This window comes from Vipera ursinii (genome assembly GCF_947247035.1).
Source record: "Vipera ursinii genome assembly, chromosome: 5".
NCBI lineage: Eukaryota > Metazoa > Chordata > Lepidosauria > Squamata > Viperidae > Vipera > Vipera ursinii.
The window spans coordinates 50,244,206-50,263,677 of record NC_139518.1 but is presented as its reverse complement, the minus strand read 5'-3'; the positions used below and the strand labels follow the sequence as shown (position 1 = coordinate 50,263,677).

Here is a 19,472-nt window from a genome sequence, read left to right as displayed (position 1 = left end):
CGCCACAACTTTCTGAAGATGAAAGGAACGCGGGAAGAAACCCGAGACTCTAGATCTACATATATATATATATATATATATATATGTGTGTGTGTGTGTGTGTGTGTGTGTGTGTGTGTGTGTATGTATGTATGTAATCTTGTTGGGCCACCGGTATCATTAAAAATGTTGAATATGTATCATTCAAATTTTCATGAGACCATCAAGTATCTTACCCTGAAATCTTTGGAAGTTGGTTTATAAAGAAAAGAATCAGGCAAGATCTCATGATTTCTGCTGTCTTCATATAAAATGAAAGATTTGGTAACTTGGATAGTACTATTTTGTGGAGGAAGATGAAAAAATTAGTGCCTTTTTTTTTAAAGAACAACTTGTAAGAGCAACCAGAGAACATAAGTCAGTAGAAATCTTTTTTTCTCCCTAAGCATCATAGAAGCAACCCAGAAGGTCAAGTGTCTCCCCCTAAACAAGTCACATGACTTCTGGGGACAGATTAATTGCAAGGAGCAGCTAGCTGCTAGAATATGTAATATAAAGTGTTGGCTTTCCAGCATGACAAAGTAGGGTACAATCTGTGCTGCTTAGAAGCAGAAGAAACTTTGGAACAATTTAATAGTCAATAATACCAATAAAAATGTTTACTTATGACAATTGTAGGAACTTTCTACTTACAGTGCTTGCTCTTAAAAAAAAAGTTACATAGTTGAAGTTTGGCTTGTCCAAAATAATCTTATTTCCAAAACTTGTTTCAGATGTGAAATTAAGCTCTTTTCTTAAAAGAGTACTGTAATCTACCTCCCCAAACTTCTGTAATGGTCAAGTCATGGGTCTTACTTACCCACAAAAGTATTTGGATTGCCATTCATCTTTAGGTACATTTCATGAGGAAAGCTGCTTTCACATGCCAAGCTTTGCTTCAATCTCAGTTTCTAGTGTGTAGTTTTACAACAACTACTTAAGTCTTGAGAATGAGCATGGTGAATAGTGTGCAGTACACAGCAGCCTCTGATCCTGACATGTGGTAAGTATATTCATAAGAGTGTGATATGGGGGGTTTGGTTTTGTTGTTACAGTCACTTAAGCATGGGAAACCTCAAGAAATAACAAACAGACATTTCTGTATAGTAGGATTTCACCAGTAAAGAACAAAATTCCTCCTTAATTTTTCAATTCCTTAAACAATTTTAGCATAGTAGAACTATTTCATTATTTAATTCAATTCTCCATGCAACCTCATCTTAGTTCAAAGAGCACTTCATTTTTGAATGCAAGGGTGAAAGCTTCAATTTTTGAGTATGGCCTCTATTTCTTTCCTGAATTTTCATCACTTTCTTTGATGACATTTTTGTGTGTATAGTCAAGAGCATCTGCAATATTTTTCTTATTTCATGTATGTCTTAGGCTTCCTTGATAAATTATTGTTTGCAAATCTCTTTTTTGAGCTGTCCAGTTTCTCTGACCCAACACCTTCCTAATCTTTATTCTATACAAGCATTCAAGCACCATTTCTTTTATAATTGCTTATGAGATTTGTCACTCTGTTGACATAGCTATACTCTTATTTTTATCATAAAAAATGTTTTTCTCCAATTGTCAAAGAAGTGATGACTAAAAGCAGCACATATTAATGACTGTTTCTGATTGGTCTCCTTTTGATGCTTGCTTGTGGGACATGTTATAGAAAATATAACATGTATTATTTTGTTATTATATGAAAAAGGTATTGTCTGTCTATAAACTTAATGAAATTTGTAATGTTTGTGGGATAAAATTCAATCTTGAATCTATAATAGCTGTTTTGAGGAATCACATGACTCATTTCCATGTGACCCCTCAAAATATCTACCTCTAAATAAGTATCCCCCCTTTTGCATAGATTTTCTTTGCTTATTTTTTTTTGCTTAGCGAGATGTTAAATCTCTTTTGATCAGCTTTTAATGGCATCATCATCATCCAAACTCGCACCACCCCTCCTATACAGCCTACCTGAGCTTCATTGCACCTCTTGCACACCACTGTAACCCTCCCCACATCCTTTTTGACCCATGCCACTTCCTTGTGCCTACTTAATCCATATGGAGCTCTTGTATTCCCATGCACTTTTCCAACCCATGCTACATACCAGTGTGCCTTACCTGATCCATGAAGCATCTTTTGCATCCTTCCTGACCCATACCTCCTCACTCACTCCCCACACACAACAGCCACTTACCTTGACTTGCAACTTGCTGCTGGTTGCTCAGCTGACTTTCTTCTTGCAAGCTTTCCACAAGCAAAGTAAATGGGAAGCCAATGGGAATTAAAAGATAGAGAAAAGGAAGGAAGGAGAGAGAGGCAGAAAGGAAGGATGGATGGGAGGGAGGGAGAGAGAGATGAAGGGAGAGAGAGGGGTGGGAAGAAGAAAAAAACAGGAAAGGAGTAGGAAGGGAAGGAAAGATGGAGGTTAGGAGGGATGAAGGGAGTGAGGGAATGAAGAAAGGATGAAGGAGCGGGGGAGGAAAAATGCTTTATGCCAGTTTCCCACAAGGAAATTCAAAGGAAACTCAACAACCCACTGAAATTCATTTGTGTGGTACATATGAAAGATCTAATGTTCTGATTGTACTTAAGTTCCTCTGTTCTTAGATAAACCATATTATGGACTTACAAATTAGAAGAAAGAGAGAGAAAGAGAGAGAGAAGGGAAAGAAAGAAAGAAAGAAAGAAAGAAAGAAAGAAAGAAAGAAAGAAAGAAAGAAAGAAAGAAAGAAGGGTGGTTTTTATAAAGACATCAGTTTTGTAAACTGTCTTCAGACCTGAGATTTGCATATCATTTTGAAAGCATATTGCTTTCATTAAATGACTTTTGTTGCAGAATTTACACAGAATCATCAAAATTGTCTTCTTAATGTCTGCCATAATTTACGACAGCAATAAGCTATAAACATTTATGATCAGAGAAAAAGGAACATATTTATAATGGTTTCCATAACACCTAGCAAGATCTGGCTAAAATGTTTTTATTTTACCATGCAACATTCCTGCTTAAATTGTTAGTTAATGTTAGTTAAACCAAGTTGCTATCTTAAAGCCTTGATTGAGTTAATATGAGATAAATTCTTTATAGAATTATCTCCTTGTGAACCTTTAAAATTGATGCAGATTTGTGTGCAGATTTTTCAGTGATTCAACTACTAGTTTGCCTTGATTTCTGGTATATAATCTTTTATTCATAGAGGATTGACATATTTACTGTCAGACCTCTGGTCTAGCTAGGATATTTTGTACATACCATGGCTTTGTACATACTGGGCCTTTAGTCACAGGTTATATAAGTTGTAGTAAAAACGCTGCGCCTCGGGGGCCGGCAGAAGCGCGGGAGCAGCGGGAGGGCCGGCAGGACCAGTTGGGCCTTCGCCTCCTCTGCGACGGACAGGGAGGGCAGGGCATGTAAGTATTTTCCGGTGTTTAAGACAAAAAACCTTGAAAAACTTCTTAAAAGTAGGGGGTTGTCTTATACGCCGGAAAATACGGTATTTCATAACCCTCATAATCACAATCAGTATTAATTAATTAATCTCCACATGCATATCTGCTTTTATGATCAATTAAGTTACATTAATTTGTATTTCCTGTGGGTATAGGAAGTCTGCTTTGCTATCATGAGAGATCTATAGTAAGAGATTGATCCTCTAGGATTTTGTCTAATCCTCTTTAATGTCTTCTTAGATTTCATTTCTTAAGGAATGAAAGTGTTTTGTTTAGTTAATTATAATTAAGAATTGGACCTAAGATATTTTAGTTTTAGACAAAGTGGCTACAATTCAAAACGGAACAAAGTGGCTCAGTTTATATGTTATGCGTAAGTTGACCAAAGGGGATTTGGCATGTTATATGTAGTAAACAGTAACACCCTGTTGGGAGAATAGAGAATGTTAATTTTAATCCTAAGAAACAATATATTTTTTGGTGCTAAACTATTTTTTCCAGCCAGCCATGACTTGCTAGGAATTTGTCAGTGTATATTTCTTTTAGTTTTTTAAAAATGATTTCATAGTAGTCTGATCCTGTTTTTTATTTCTGATATATTAGTCTGGTTCTTCAATATAAATAATATTTAACAAGTAATAATCACTTAATATTAACATTAACATTAATGTTAATATGTTAACACCATCAGGTTTTTTTTTATACAAACTCAACAAATTATAATGAAACCTAAGTTTCATCATAGCATCAAAATGGGTTTTCTCACTGATTCAAGCTGCCATTTGCTTAAAAGGTCTGAGACTAGATTATATGTGTGGAAAAGTTTTCATTATTCAACAGCTCTATGATAATATAGGTGGCTTCTTCCTATGTGGAAATACATGAATGTTTCATCTTTCTCATCAAAAGATTTGAAGCTGCACACAATATCGCTCTTATTATAATTCAAGGTTATTTTTCAATCCATGATGTTTTCCTATTTACCGACAAATGCTCTTTATTACATTCACTATTTCCTGTACTGTTTATTTATCTTGTGCTATTTATTAATTGGATGTTAGCTATGTTCAGTTTCACTTTGTATTTTTTAAATAAATTATGTTGCAATTTTGTAATTTGGCCATTAATTTGGAACTATTTATGAAAATAGCAATTAATTAGAAGCCACCAATTTCATGCATGTACACAAACCATATTTGCCTGAAAGTTTTCTTTAAAATTGTCTCTTATCAACTGTCTTTGGTAGTTATTACTATATTTAATTAGGTGGAGTTGTTTTTGTTCAACAATATAGTTATAATTCTATGAGTAAAAAAACAAGGGCAGACTGTTTGCTTTGTGCCAGTCTTCTAAAAACAATTCTTTAAAATTGGAAGATAGGAACATAGCCCTACGTTTCTAAATATCTTGCATCTTCAACTTTTATTACTGGTAAGAAAATATAAAAAATAAAATATAAAAACCGTGTTCTATTTTTGTTAAATTGGTCATTCTCAAACTATGTATTCAGCAAGCAGAATTAATTTAACAGAATACAATGGTATTGAAAACAGTAATTAAAGCCATTACTTTCATAAAATGTTTGCAATGGACAACCACTTGCATCCACTTATTCTCTGTTGCTTGAACTCACTTAAAGAAAGGAGTTCATTTAAATGCCATTCTATATAGACGTTAGTTTTCTAGCTTGGACAGTCAAGAGATTAAAATTCTAAACTTCTCTATTTAATAAAGGTCCATATATTTTATGTTTAAGAAAAAGAAACCCCATCATAATATACTAGTGCTGATTTGACCATAAATCCAGAGGAAACATAAGTCTACTTATCCTTTATTTATCAAGCATAGAAAGAAATAGCATCCAGATATGGGCTCACTCAATTTTTCTTTCAGACTGTTTCATTGCTCTTTGTTATTATCTTTCATGACTTTAAAGTAGGAGCAAGCAAGAAACAATCTTAAAACTAGATTATAGTTTTGGCTTCCCAATAGAAAACCATTGATTCCAGTTGCCTAACTGAAATCCTGCAATATCCAGTTTTGTTTTAGTTTGCTTTATAAAATGTTGAATTCAATGTATATGAGAAATCCCTTGCTTTTTAAATTTACCAATATAGTTAGCATTTTAGGAAAAAAAGTAATCATGAAACAGCTGCTGTTGAAAATGTGACGATTCCCCAAGTGGAGGTTGTGGAGACATGATTAGGTCTAAATTAGATCCAACCTTAATTTCTCAAAGAGGGGAACAAATAGAAAAAGGGGATAGTCAAAATAGGAAGAATATGTGGGGACTCAATTCCTTATGAAGGAAAGCAGAATACTCTTTATAGAAGTGTGTGGTGTAGTTGGTTCACGTGGTGTGGTAGGATGGAGGGTTTGTTGTCACTGTGTGTTGGGGGGAGAGAGCACGGGGGGGAGGCTCAGCTAATCTCAATGTACACATGTTGTACTTTGACAATAAAGGTTTATTATTATTATTAATATCCTTTATTGGCCAAGTCTAATTGGACAAACAAGGAATTTGTCTGTGGTGCATAAGCTCTCAGTGTACATACAAGCAACAAAGTGATAAATCATAAGTGATAGTCATAATGTACCAATAGGAGTAGGTTATAGGAAAGATGATAAGGATAATAGTAATACAATCCTACTACATGGTTAGGTATCTTTAGGCATAAGACGGTGCTATGGGAATTAAGTGTTTAGCAGAGTGATGGCATGGGGAAAACATCTCTTTATGTATAGTTGTTTTGGCATGCAGTGCCCTATAGCGGTACCCTGAGGGGAGAAGTAAATATATGTCTTTATTGTAAATATGACTTTATTTGCCCAGGAACAGGATAGATCCTCTTGCACTGTTTTTCACTGCTCAAAAAAGGAACACGCCCATTCCTACCCATCACCTCCAATGTTTTCTCCAAGAGACAGTAGCAAGCTGTTTCTTTTTTTATTTTCTTTGTTCTGCCAAATGGAGAAAAAAATATCAAATAGGGTGTGGAGGAGAAAGCTGTCTTCTAGAATATGGTGAGGATGGGTTGAAGCAGGGAAATAAAAAGCTTGCTGAAACTTCAGCATAGTCTTATAAATTTGCTTCCATTACCTTCCATTCTAGTCATAGAAGTAGATTTTTAGAGTAAACTGGATACCCTTAGTATATTTTGACTGTAAGATTTCATTCTAAATCCAATCCAGAGGTTTGAAAATAACTTCATTTGACTTGGTCTGATTTGCTCCCTTTTTGTACTGAGAGTCAAATCTGAGATGTTTGGAGATGTTTGGATATCCAGACTTGGATATCCCAGAGTTGAATAGAAGATTCACAGGTGAGATAGAAGATTCATGGTGAGGTGGGCATTTAATAAGCAAGCAAGCAAACCAACAAATAAAATACCAGTGCAACAGCATCAGTACTTAGACTTATACACTGCCCTATAGTGCTTAACAGCTGTCTCTTGGCACTTTACAGTATCAGCATATTGCCCCCAACACTCTGGGTCCTCATTTTAGTGACCTCAGAAGGATTGAAGGCTGAGTCAACCTTGAACCCTGTCAGGATCAATGATATCTGTAAGCACACCATTTGTTTTCTATTGAAGAAAGCCTGGATATATACATATATATTTTAGAGTGGGGGGGTGTCAAACTGTTGGCCCGTGGGGCAGATGCATCATTCCAAAATCACGCCTACCCCATTGCTGACAATGGAAAAAAGTTACAATACGTCGCGACACGTCATGTGATGTTGCGTGTTTGACACTCCTGTTTTAGAGAAATAAATTCAGGAAATTTATATTAGCTTTCATACATGCATATGCAAAACCACAAACATTTGTTGTTTGGTAACATTTACAGAAATAAATTTGCCAAAATGTGAGGCAATTTCTCTGCCACTTACTCTGTCAATGCTCTAAAAATAACCTTTTTATATAGAACTAAAACAGTTCATAACGCTGGACTTAAGCTAACCATTACACAAGACTTGGTAAATCGTGTTTATCTGTTAACCCTTTATTTTTCTCCCCTTGCCCAAATTAAAGAACACTTTTTTTTCTTTTTACAGGTTTTTTTCTTTTTGTGGTTTCTGAAACACTAAGTTACTCACAGATGTAAGAAAATGTTTATATTTAGTTCTTATAATTTTAAGGAACTGCTCCTTATTTTGGTCTGAGACCCACAGAAGTCCTCCTTAATGTCTATTCCACTACAAATTTGGTATTTAGCTAAGTCCAATAAATACTACCACTAGGTAAATGTACATAAAAGCATATGCTTACAAACTTGTCAAATGGAAGTCTGCTTGGTTCTATTATTTCTTCTGACAGTTGAGTATAAAATAAGTGTATTAGATATTTGGTGCTTTTTGTTTAATTTCAATATATGTAATACTTAATGTATAAATCAGGGGTGTCAAACTGCTGACCCGCAAGCCAGATGAATCATCCAGACGCCACGCCTACCCCATTGCCGGCAATGGCAAAACTGTCCCGATACGTTGTGCGATGACACATTAATTTTTGTTATCTTCTTAACTACTCATAGAGAAGAATCTAAAACTTCTCCTTGGGTGTAGGAAACCTTTCCAGATATTTATAAACTACAACTCACTTCCAGCTGCTACAGTTACATGGCCAATAGTCAGTGATGCTAGCAGATATACTTCACGACTATCTGGAAGAGCCCAGATATTGCTGAATTAAAACTTGTTGCTCCAGTGTCACTTGTTTTGGCCTTACACAACTGTAGCATTACTGGAATTGTAGTCAAAAATAAAACAGATCTGATTGAACTCTGACTCAACATTATGTATACTAAACATTACTATATACAGTACTACAAGATCCTACAGGCACATTCTTCCTTTCTTTACCTTCATACTTTGTTGTCATTTTCTTCTAGTTACTAGCCAAGTGAAGAAGTCTCCAGCCCCCTCTGTACATAGCCTACTTTGCAGCAGGTGGTCTAGGTAGACTGCTAACTTCATTGTAAAAAGAATGTAAAATGGCCAGGCTTGGCTTAGGTATGCATGGTCAGTGCCAAGGTTATTAACAAGACATTTGCCTAGGGTGATTCAGAGTTCATTATCTGTAGAACATTGTGAGGATGGGTGAACTGATGGCAAAGCAGCTGCTGACTAGGATTTAACCCAGGGAGGGATTTATACAGACAGGGAGATCCATAGCTGCAGGAATTTCTACTCCATTTATTTTTATTAAGCCTCATAAACACTGAATCGCATACCCACCTCCACAGGGAGACTTGTTCATAGACTTATATGGCTCATTATATGATGTTCTTTTACACTATTCATCTTAAATGCCCTTGTTCTTAATAAGATCCATTTCTCCTCCAAATTATGGATTTATAATCTATCCCATGGTTTATCATCTCACTACAGCCGTGCTTTAAATCTACTTATGGATTATTAGACAATAGGCAATTAAATATTACTTTAAGGGGACCTCAAATCGCAGATGATATCACAAAGTGGATGGAAAATAGAAATTCTTATATTTCCCAGTTGTTTCAGAGGAGAATTGGTGTTATTCTGTTTTGAAATTGGTGTTCTTCTTATTCAAGGGTTAAAATGACATTTTCTTGTGTTTCCTGTTCCAAATACAACTGATTTTTGAGAGTTGCAAATGGAGGAGCCTCAGAAACTTCCAATTCCAGAATGCCAACCTATAAACCACAAGATAGATTCTTCATCCATGAAACCAGTACATATCTTGCTGCACTGGTGAGGGTGATCTAGGATTCAGGATAAGGATGGCTTAACTGCCACCGTTTATGAGGCTGTAAATATGTTTATGTGTTGATGAATAAATGTACTACGTGCAGATGCGCATTAATGTAGTTTGTATATTACAGCTTGTTCAGTTGACAAATCATTCCCAATGCAGTGTGTATGCAAGCAACTTTCATTCACATTGTCACCGTTTGTCGACCAAACAGCTTCTATTCCGGTGCCATCCTAGAAGTAAAGAAATATTTGTGGGGGCAACATTTAAAGCTTGTTTTCTGATTTGCCTCCAGTTCAATAAGCCACTTCTCCCGGGAATGGGCTGAGAAAGCAAGCTGGGGCTGAGGCAAGGCAGTTTTTTTTAAGTGCCATTAATAATGGGGAGAAATATGCAGATTTTTTTTCTGGCCTTGAAGTATAGGAAAAATCAAAGGCTGTTATGTGTAACACCAGGGCTTTTTTCTCATAGAACGCTCAGAACGGAGCACCTTTGAGTTCCAGCACCTTTTTCTTTTACAAAAAAAGCACTGTGTAACACCATAGTTCCTCATTGCTTGCATATGCTGCCTTCTGACTGGCAGTGCTATATTAAACAGAAACAATCATAATTTCAGAATGTGATAGGTCTTACAAAAGGCAGAATAAAAAATACACTTGAATTAAGTCAGTTGATTTTCTGTCATTTTTAAAAAGAGTCTCCTTGAACAATGGTATGAGACTAGCCATAAGTGACTGCCATCATGTGTTGAAAAAGAAGGATATTTCATTATCTCTTATATTTAAGTTTCTCAATAGGTATTAGTAGTAGGTATTCTGGCTGCTACTTACAAGTTAATAGATACAGGATTGTCACAATTGGCAGAAGTCTATAGAGGACATAATCCTCCCCTCAATCATATTTTTAGTTCAGGAACTGTATATCGGCATAACAAATCCAGCTAATTATGTGTTGCTATAAACTATCTTTGGGAAATATTTGTACCAATTGCTGTGTCAGTGTGTATACCAAAATTGCTGCATTGGCACTGATGCAGGCAATGTGATTATAAATTATAGAAAGATAGTCAATAAGTTTCAATATTATAATAAAATATTTTCCATGCCTTTGTTTCTGCTCATTTATATGATCTGCATGCCCATGGAATGTCAGTTTATTATAGAAAGTTAGTAACACAAGTAGCCAAGATTTAGCTCCATAGAATTTATTATAGGACTATTAAAATACATTGATCGTGTGTCAGTGCACTGCACATACAGTATGTCCTATTTAGATGCAAGAAAAAGCATGCTGCTCTGCCGTGTAATCTCTATATTAGAAATTCTAGCTTGCAACAAATACCATAGCTTCCACAGATACTATAAGCTAGGCTGTGGATGTGCTTATAGCATAGTGACCAAAATATGTTAAAATTGACTGAGTTGAAGTAAGCGTTCTTCCTGTTACTAGGTAATGTGATATCTCATATAGGTGCAGCTAAGGCTGGCAACCTGGTTGACAGCTTCTTTATATTATTAAACTGCATTATGTGAAAACATAAAGAAAAAAGTTTGAGGGGCAGAATACAGTATCTTACTTCTTCCCCTCCCCTCTCCTCCTCTTCTTTTTTGTTTTCTTTCTCCTCCTTGTCCTTGTCAACTCCTGGTGACTGCCTGCACAAATCCCTGCAGTTTTCTTGGAAATATTTCAGAAGTTTTGCTGTTGCCTCCTTCATAGGGCTTAAAGAGAGAGAGGGACTGGCACAAGGTCCTTGCTGAGAGTGACTAGGGTTCATGGTGTCCTTGTTTCTGGCTATCTGTCTGTATTCATACACTATCAATATCTGATACATGGAAGCTTGTGACTTGGAATATAATAAGAATGAACAGTAAGGCAAGAGAATCCATTGGTGAAATGAATGAATGAAATAGGCATGTTGTATGTATGGTGGAATGTAATTTGGATTTGCAGAAGGGAAGAAGCAGCAAAACAAACCAAAAGTTTTGCCCAACTAAATATTTAGAAGTAACTTCTCATTTCTTTCTTGGTTTCTGGGGAGAGGGTTCTGACAGAATGGCTGTAAAACTAAGCGAGAGAGCAAGGATGTAATAGATTTGAATGAAAGTGATCTAATGCCATTGAATGACATTGATGGGTGCATACATGCAGGCAGATAAAGGTGCAGTTTTAATTATACTGTAAATGGAAGGGTGGAAATGTAGTTATATGATCAGAAATAAATAGATTCGCACAATTTAAGTTGTGTGTTGTGTGAAAGCAGGAATCCATAGATAGGTGGTAATTGCATGTTACGATCAAATGAATCGTGAAAATAGAAAGAACCAGAAATGAGGGGTGTGTAAATTCTGATTACGTGTGATCCAGGGAATAACAACCACAGAACTGGGGAAAAAATCTCCTGCAAACATTTCTGCATCCTAATAAAGTGTTGTATGTTACTGGAGCTGTTTTGCAGCCCTTGTTGCTGGAGAATTACCCAGTCTAAATACGACTGTATCGGGATCAAATTAGTAATCTTTATCCAGTTAGTTTGCCTTTTGTTCCCCTTTATTCTCATTGTCCACATTTATCTCCTTCCCTTTAAAAAAGTGCCCATTTTATGTATCTGTGAAGTTATTAGGAATCAGTGAAAACATATACCATAATAATGTTAATCATAAAAATGCCGTAAGTTTCTGATCTATTTTATAACTGTAATAACATGCCTCAATTCAACTCAGGAAACTTCTAAGCTCTGTTTCTCAAATTTGTGCTTATTTAGAATAATCATACTAAAGTCTATGTTGCATTTCATTGGAACTTTTCTAAATATAAGCACATTTGAATTCAAGTCACAATTGCTGCAAAGAGTTTCAGTTCCAACTAGTTGCTACTTACAATATTATGCATTTCTTTCTGCTATATTATTTCTATCCAACAGAGCATCAAATCCAGAAAATTCATTCCATTTAATAAATGTCTGCAATGCATGCACGTCCATATATGTGTATGCCCAGTGCACAGAGAATAAATCAAATTAATATGCTAATCGCAATATTAAATGAAATTAAGGGACACCTATTACACATTTTAATACTGTTTGGAATAATGAAGCTAACCATCTGTGATTGGGTGGGAAGGGATAGAATCCTGGCACTGTTGATATGCCATGTTATGCTGAAATATATCTACTTAGTGTAATGCCAATGGCCGTGTGCCTTTTATGAAGCTGACTGTAGATTGTAGTTAGGTTTTTTTTTTGTTCTTTTGGCAAAATAGTCCCTCCCCCCTTTTTTCTTTTTAAGAAAACCTTTCAATATATTCAACTTTCTTATAGTCAAGCATTCTTCTTGTAGTAATTGCCTATGATCAAAAACTAAAATACTACTATCTGAGTGTAGAACAGAAGAGCCTGGGAGTGGCTGTCACTTGGTCTTGGTGCCATAACAGTTTTTACCATTAAAAATATAATCTGTTGTTCATTTCAATCAGTGATTCCTTGTCATTGAGAATTTTTTTCTTTTTTCATTGGCTAATATTCCATGTCTTCCATATTGCTATAATAAAGAACCCAGTGTTAGTATTCATTTATCCAGATTCTGGGATATGGTATAAAGTAATGAGTTGTGCTGAAATAACAGAGGAAATAATAATACAAGCATTGGCATCTACTGGACATAAAAGTCAGAATCCAGAGACTATGATGTCTAACGTTGAAACCTAACCTGATTTAGTATGAAACCTCAAGAGAGAAGGATAAAAATGATAAATGGCTATAGAGTGATAAGAAAATGTAATGTCTGATTACTACACTGGAAATAAAAGCTTTTATGTGGATCCCTGTATTTCAAGAGTTCTGAGTATAATACTTACAGCCTGGGATAACTATGACAGATTCTGAATTATTTCTTTAAGGAAGAAGTTCAAATCTTTATAACTTCTTAGAGGTAGTGTGATTTTTTTTCTTTATCTTACGGTGTGGAAGGAACAGTGATGGGACTCAGCTGGTTCGAAACTGGTAGCTAAATTTTGTTGAGTTCGGAGAACCGGCTGAATGCACAGAGCTTCCAGAAGTCCGTTCTAGACCTGGAGGTGGCCTCCCAGGCCTAGAACAGCTCATCAGAAGTGTGGGGATGCCACTTCTGGAAGTCTGTTCTAGGCCTCGGAGGCTCAGTCCTCCATCCACACAGAGAACCAGTTGTTCAGGGATGTGAATCCCACCACTGGAAAGGAAGGTTCCTATGGAAAGAATGTTAGCACAGGGACCAATATACGTAGAATGTGATACAATTTAATTTAAATGGTATCTTTAAGTTAAATCAGAAGTAATCACTGATAATGTATGTAGGACTTGCCTTGATATCATGGATATCACTGGAAACTTTTCAGAATTGCTAGAAAAGGCTTTCCACTTTTTGAGGATACCTTCAGGCTCTTATCCTTTCTGTGAATTTTGGAGAATGTGCTGTGATTTGATTGACATTCTCTGCTCTTCCTTCTTTTGTCTTGCCTCTAATGTGATAATGGTCAAAGGCAATGCCAGAGGAAGAGAGAGTTTCTCACTTTTTTTTTGCCTCTTTGGCCTTTCTTGTCCTCAGTTGCTGCCTCTGTTTACCATCTCTCTATTAATGACTGTTGTGGGAACGTCCAGCTTTTGGCCTCCCAACCTTCAGCTTTCCCAAATGTTTCTTATCGGCCTCTACGTGAATTACAGTGATGAGCACACTCTCCTGGTTCGCACAGGATGGCATGTGGGAGGTTTGGGAAACGCTATGATAGAGCTTTCACATATATCTTTTAGTATCTTGTTTTTGTAATGATCTCATAGGCACCTGAGAAGTTCTCACTACGTATCCAATTATCACTATGTATCCTATTTTTTGAGATTGATGGGGTTTATGTAATGTTGTATTTGGTATTCAGAAAAAAGGAGGGGAATAAAAGTTCAGTGGGCAGTTGCTCATCGCTTTTTTAGAGAGACAAGGCTGCCTGGCTGGTTCAGAGCATCTCTATCGACCCGGGTCTGAATTCTTTTCCCTACAGACTGTGGGCTTTTGTTTTATTCTGTCATGGAAATCCATGTGTCCACAGCTTTCAACAAAAAAAATGGGGCACTTCAGTATAACTCATAATGTACATTTGAAAAATATAGTATGAAACACAGTAAAAAAAAGGATCTATGCCTTTGTATAGATTGTATTACAGGAATACTTGGATTAGTTAAGTAGGATGCTGTTCTTCTATCCTTTCCACTTAGAAGACCATCTTTGCTTTGTCTACGTTTGGATGGCTACGTACAACTATGGAGCTCACTTAAATAATCTTTCTCAACACTGATTTTCTAGACATTTCAGAATGTTTATTTTACTTTTTTCTTGTTTCAAATTCCAGTTCCCTTCTGTTTTTATCTGTGCAGATTATGTTGCTTACGGATCCTGAGATTGAGAGCAGCCTGCTGATCAGTTCTGATGAAGGAGCCACCTATCAAAAATATCGGTTGAACTTCTACATTCATAGTATGCTTTTTCATCCCAAGCAGGAGGACTGGATTTTGGCCTACAGTCAGGATCAGAAGGTTCGTATTGCTTTTATTCTCTGCCTTTTATTAAGCAAAACAAAGGGTCAGTTAATAGCCAGCATATCAGGAAATACAGGAGATTCAGAAGTGTCATTAACACCTTCCAACTGCTCTCTAAAATAACCAAACGGTCAACGTATATGTGGAAGAGTACATTAGATCTGTAGTTCTAAAAAGTAGAAGGTGGACAGGAAAAAAGAAGCAAACCTGATTTAATTTCTTTAATTTCTACATCTAATTAAATGAATATGGTTAGTATCCATTCATGTATTTAATTATTTTCCTCTTGTGTTACATTCTAATTGGAATAGGCATAAAGCTCTGGAAATCAGGGACACTCATCATTCCAGAGAGTCTTACCTGGTCAATTCCTCATTAATTTAAGAAGCCCTAGAATAAACATGAAAGTTGGTTCATGCTGTAGAGATTTGTGCAAAACTTTTTTGCAGGATAGGTGCTGCACTACTGTCTAGAAGGTATATCATGTTAAATGCCTATCTTTTAACACAGAAGTAGGCAAACCTGCAGCACTGACATAGCAAGCAATACTCCTGTATACCTTCCTATTCCCTTTTTGGGGTTGTGTGCATGTCTCTTTAACCATTATTTGAGAGCAGGGTTTCTTTTGATTTTGGGAAGGGAAATACACCCAATCATAATTTCAAGCGCTTTGCAAAATAAAGACAAAAAGTATAATGATTTATGAAATAAAAACTCCAAAAATATTCCCAGAAAAATAAGATAAGAGCAAAAAGATGATCCTTTTCATCGTCACTCTAATTTTTGGTCCCAGAAACTGTTGAATTCAATCTTTAAGTGGCCAGAGGTTGCCAATCCCTGGCCTGAGTTGCTTTGGAAGTGAGATAGCTGCACTGTGTGTCTATATCTTAGATATAACAGGTGGATGAATGACAAACAACAGGCAAATGGACCAGTGAACAGGCCAGTAAGTAGGTGAATTAGAAAGCTTTAGTGGTAATTAGTTAGCAGCACTGATATTAGCTTTTACCAGGCGATGGTTATCCCAAGCTATAATTATTCTTAGATCCTATTTCCTTTAGCAACAGGTTGGCTAGGGAACAGTTTTGCATCTGGCTTCTTTTTCTGGAAAAATGGGAAATAATGCACCTGCTTTTGTAGGTAATATAAGCATTTCATTCCCCAGGTCTTCAGATCATTTAATAAAATCATGTAGGCTGATGTATTATAATATTTGAGTCAACATATTTGAAGAATATAGAACTGGAAAAGATCATCAGCATCATCCAAAAAATATTTAAACATACAGAGGTACAAATCTTGGTGATTAACTGAATTAGTTTACTCTAAAAGATTTAAATCAAGTCAATTCTATTAGAATTTTCAAACACCACATTCTTAAACTATCCCTAAAAAAACGATTTTAGCTTTCTGTCATATAGCAGGGCAAAATATCCCAAGCATGAACAAATTGGCTTTACTTTAAGAAATATATATATATGTGTCATTTATTTTCTGAGGTTTGTCATTTAGCAGGCACTTTTCAAATTGGCTGTCTCGAACTATCAAATTTATTTCTACCCTTTTCTCCCCAAAACAAGGTTTATGAACAATTTTGCTAGGACAAGAAATGAAAGAAATACTCAGTTTCTTCTCATACGTTTTTCAGCAAATGGCTCATATATTTTATAACTATGGCAGAGTTCAAAGGTGAAAAGAAAGATTAAATGAAGGGGGGGGCAAAATTCCCAAAGGAAAAATAAAAACATCAAAGTGGACATATTAATTTTGAATTTTGTTTACTAATAACAAAGAAAACATATATTTCTGTATATGACAGTTACAAAAATCAGTCTTGTATTTTACAAGATTGTGGAATGAGGTCTTCCCTGAGATCCATATGGCTCCCATCTGATGGCATTCTGGAAGACCTTGAAAACCTGGCTTTCCTCTCCAGCTTTGGGTTGAGATTCTCCTATTTGTGATGGTTTATATCTTTAGATGGTAATTGTCTGGATTACCATCTTGTAATTATCTTGTAATTACCTTATAATTATTTTGCGGTTATTTTGTAATTTGTTCAGGCTTCAATTATTGTATGTCCTTGTTTTTATGTTGTTTTTTTTTACTCTGTGAGTGGTCCAGTCTGTTGGGCTGAACAGTATAAAAACTGAAAACATGGAAACGAAAATCCACCATTAATGTCACTGAGAAACACCATCGGGAATTTATCCATTAGCTTTCATAAAGCCATGTTCCACAGATATCCCATGGAAGTGTTTTTCAATTGTTCTATCAAATAGACTTCCATGTGGCAGTCTGCCCAAATTCTGTGGATAATAACCATAGAATTGGCCCCTTGCTACTTCAATTTATGCTTGCATGGAAAAAAACAACAACAGTTCCTCTACTTCATAACCTTGTACAATTTGCCCTGTTATGAGAGTCAATATGGGTCTAGAAAGATACAAAATATATCCATCTGGCGGTGATAAGTACATATGCTCGTAATTTATTAAAATGATTAGACAAATTCTAGAAGAACATTATTAGATCTCAGCTGATAATGAGATGCCAGGTTCAAAATTAATGTCTTACTATAAACAAGAGATGGCTACAAACCTGCCAAAGTAGCATCTGAAGTTACTCAGTTTGCTTGTTCTATTTCACCTGACTTTAAAGAGAAAATGGTACCCTTGCATTGTGCCTAAATTTCATTATAGACAGGTAAAGGCGAAGAAATATAAATTACTGTATAGCCAGATTAAAAATAAACAGTATGGACTAAATCCCCACCATATCTGCTGACCAATTGAAGTCAATCTACTATATTTTTCAAAGGATTTTATATGAAGAAATATAAGTCAGGATGGACAAATGAAATACATGATTTTTTTAAAAACACAAATGATACCACATATGAGTGTTTGAGCTCTCTTTCCGTTGTTGTAATTGTTAAAGAAACCACCACAATACTGATTTCTTTGTGAAGAAGTATCTTTATAGCTTAATATATCCAAGTATGATAATCTGAAATATAATTATCACATGGTCAAATGTCCATTTCAGAAGTACTAGAGTATGACTAGCCTGCAAAGAACTAGATTGTTTTATGCATAAAATAAATCTTTGGGCTTTTTAGTGTCCATCTTCTACATTTTAGAAAGGAAGGAATGGAGGAAAGAAAGTAAGCTTTACATTTGTTTTTATCCTGAAGAAAGAAAAACTCACTCTGGATTTTATCTCAAGAATCTATATCCTTCTCTTGATCTACTAAGATTGAATGAAGGGGGGAATGTAAGAGAATGTAAAGGGTGCGGGGTGTAACAGAATATAAAGATGCTATTCATCAACAGAAAGTCAGGTATAGTTAATAGAAATTGAAAATTGGGAAGATGTTGAGCTCCATTTTAAAGATCAGACTTTCAGGTTATTTGTGCTCCTCAATACTCAACTGTAACTCAAAGGTATATCTAAAAACAAATATTTGCACAGGTACCATTTTTTAATTTTTTTTCCTGAATAATCAAATGTCTGATCTAGATTTTGGTTTTATCACAATTAGATTATTGCAATATGCTTTAAGTGGGGCTACTTAAAAGGAAAAATCAGAAGTTCTATGGCTAGAACTTTGGGGCACAGTCTCATGACCACTTTTTCTGCTTTTAAAAGAACGTCAGCACATGACGTTTAATTTTGCCTTTATGCAGTGGTGGGATTCAGCCAGTTCGCACCAGTTTGGTAGAACCGGTAGCTAATTTTTTGTTGTCCAGGCCCAGAATGGACTTCCGAAAGTGACATCCACACAGAGAACTGGTTGTTTACATATTTGAATCCCACCACTGCCTTTATGATGTGCACATGTATGGATATGGGTAGATCTGTATCTGGTATTTTTAATAGTGCTGGTATCATTTTATTGTTACATTTTCATAAGTTTATTTCATATTTTATATCCTACTTTACAATTGTGTACTACCTTGATAGCACTGGAAAATGAAAATGAAACAATATTAGAAACAGAGGGCATACCTTTTTATATATTACTTAACTGGGTGTAAGATTGCTTGACTAATGCCATTTACTGTCACTGGATATGTTCCCTTTGGCCCTTGGAAATCTTAAATAATGTGGGGAAAACAGTGGTCTCTACTGAACATAATTGCCTATCCCTGGTATGTTGTCTGATACTAAATTTTCTTCAAATATCCTAATGTATATATTAAAGATTTTGAAGAAATTATCAGGCTAGCTAACATCTTTTCAATTTGTGAATATTAAATACATGGCATTTCATAGAATACTTGTATAAGGAAAGGGAATCGTTTGAGAAGACATTGAATACCTAAACACATTAATGATGGTGTGATGGTTATTTGTTTTCGTTTGTTTGTTTGAAAAATTAAAATGGCGTCACAGGAAAGAAAAACAAATGGCTGGATGTTAATTTCAATATATTTTAAACAATATTTTCTTTGTTTTAGAGACATATTGGAAAACCTGCTCATTATTAGTGGTCCATATTAAGAATGAATAAATATATAAGTACCTAGGCAGCCAGTGAATCATATTAATGGGTTTTGTCTATAAAGTTTTTCAATCATCCAGCTCATGGTTGTCCCAAATGTGCTTTATCAAGAGGCAACTGGATTTTCTTTGTTTTGCTTGAAAACATTTCACTTCTGATCCAAGAAGCTTCTACAGTTCTGGATGAGACTGAAATATCTTGA

At 35.5% G+C, this 19,472-nt stretch overlaps 1 protein-coding gene across 1 annotated transcript in view; it reads left to right on the top strand.

The window, feature by feature from the left end:
• Positions 1–19,472, top strand: part of LOC310641653 (VPS10 domain-containing receptor SorCS1-like) — a gene marked incomplete at its 3' end in the record, with an annotated part of 432,565 nt that overhangs the window by 259,238 nt on the left and 153,855 nt on the right. Inside the window, 1 exon segment of the mRNA XM_083364890.1 lies at positions 14,602–14,760. Coding sequence (XP_083221016.1) covers positions 14,602–14,760 — 159 coding nt within the window.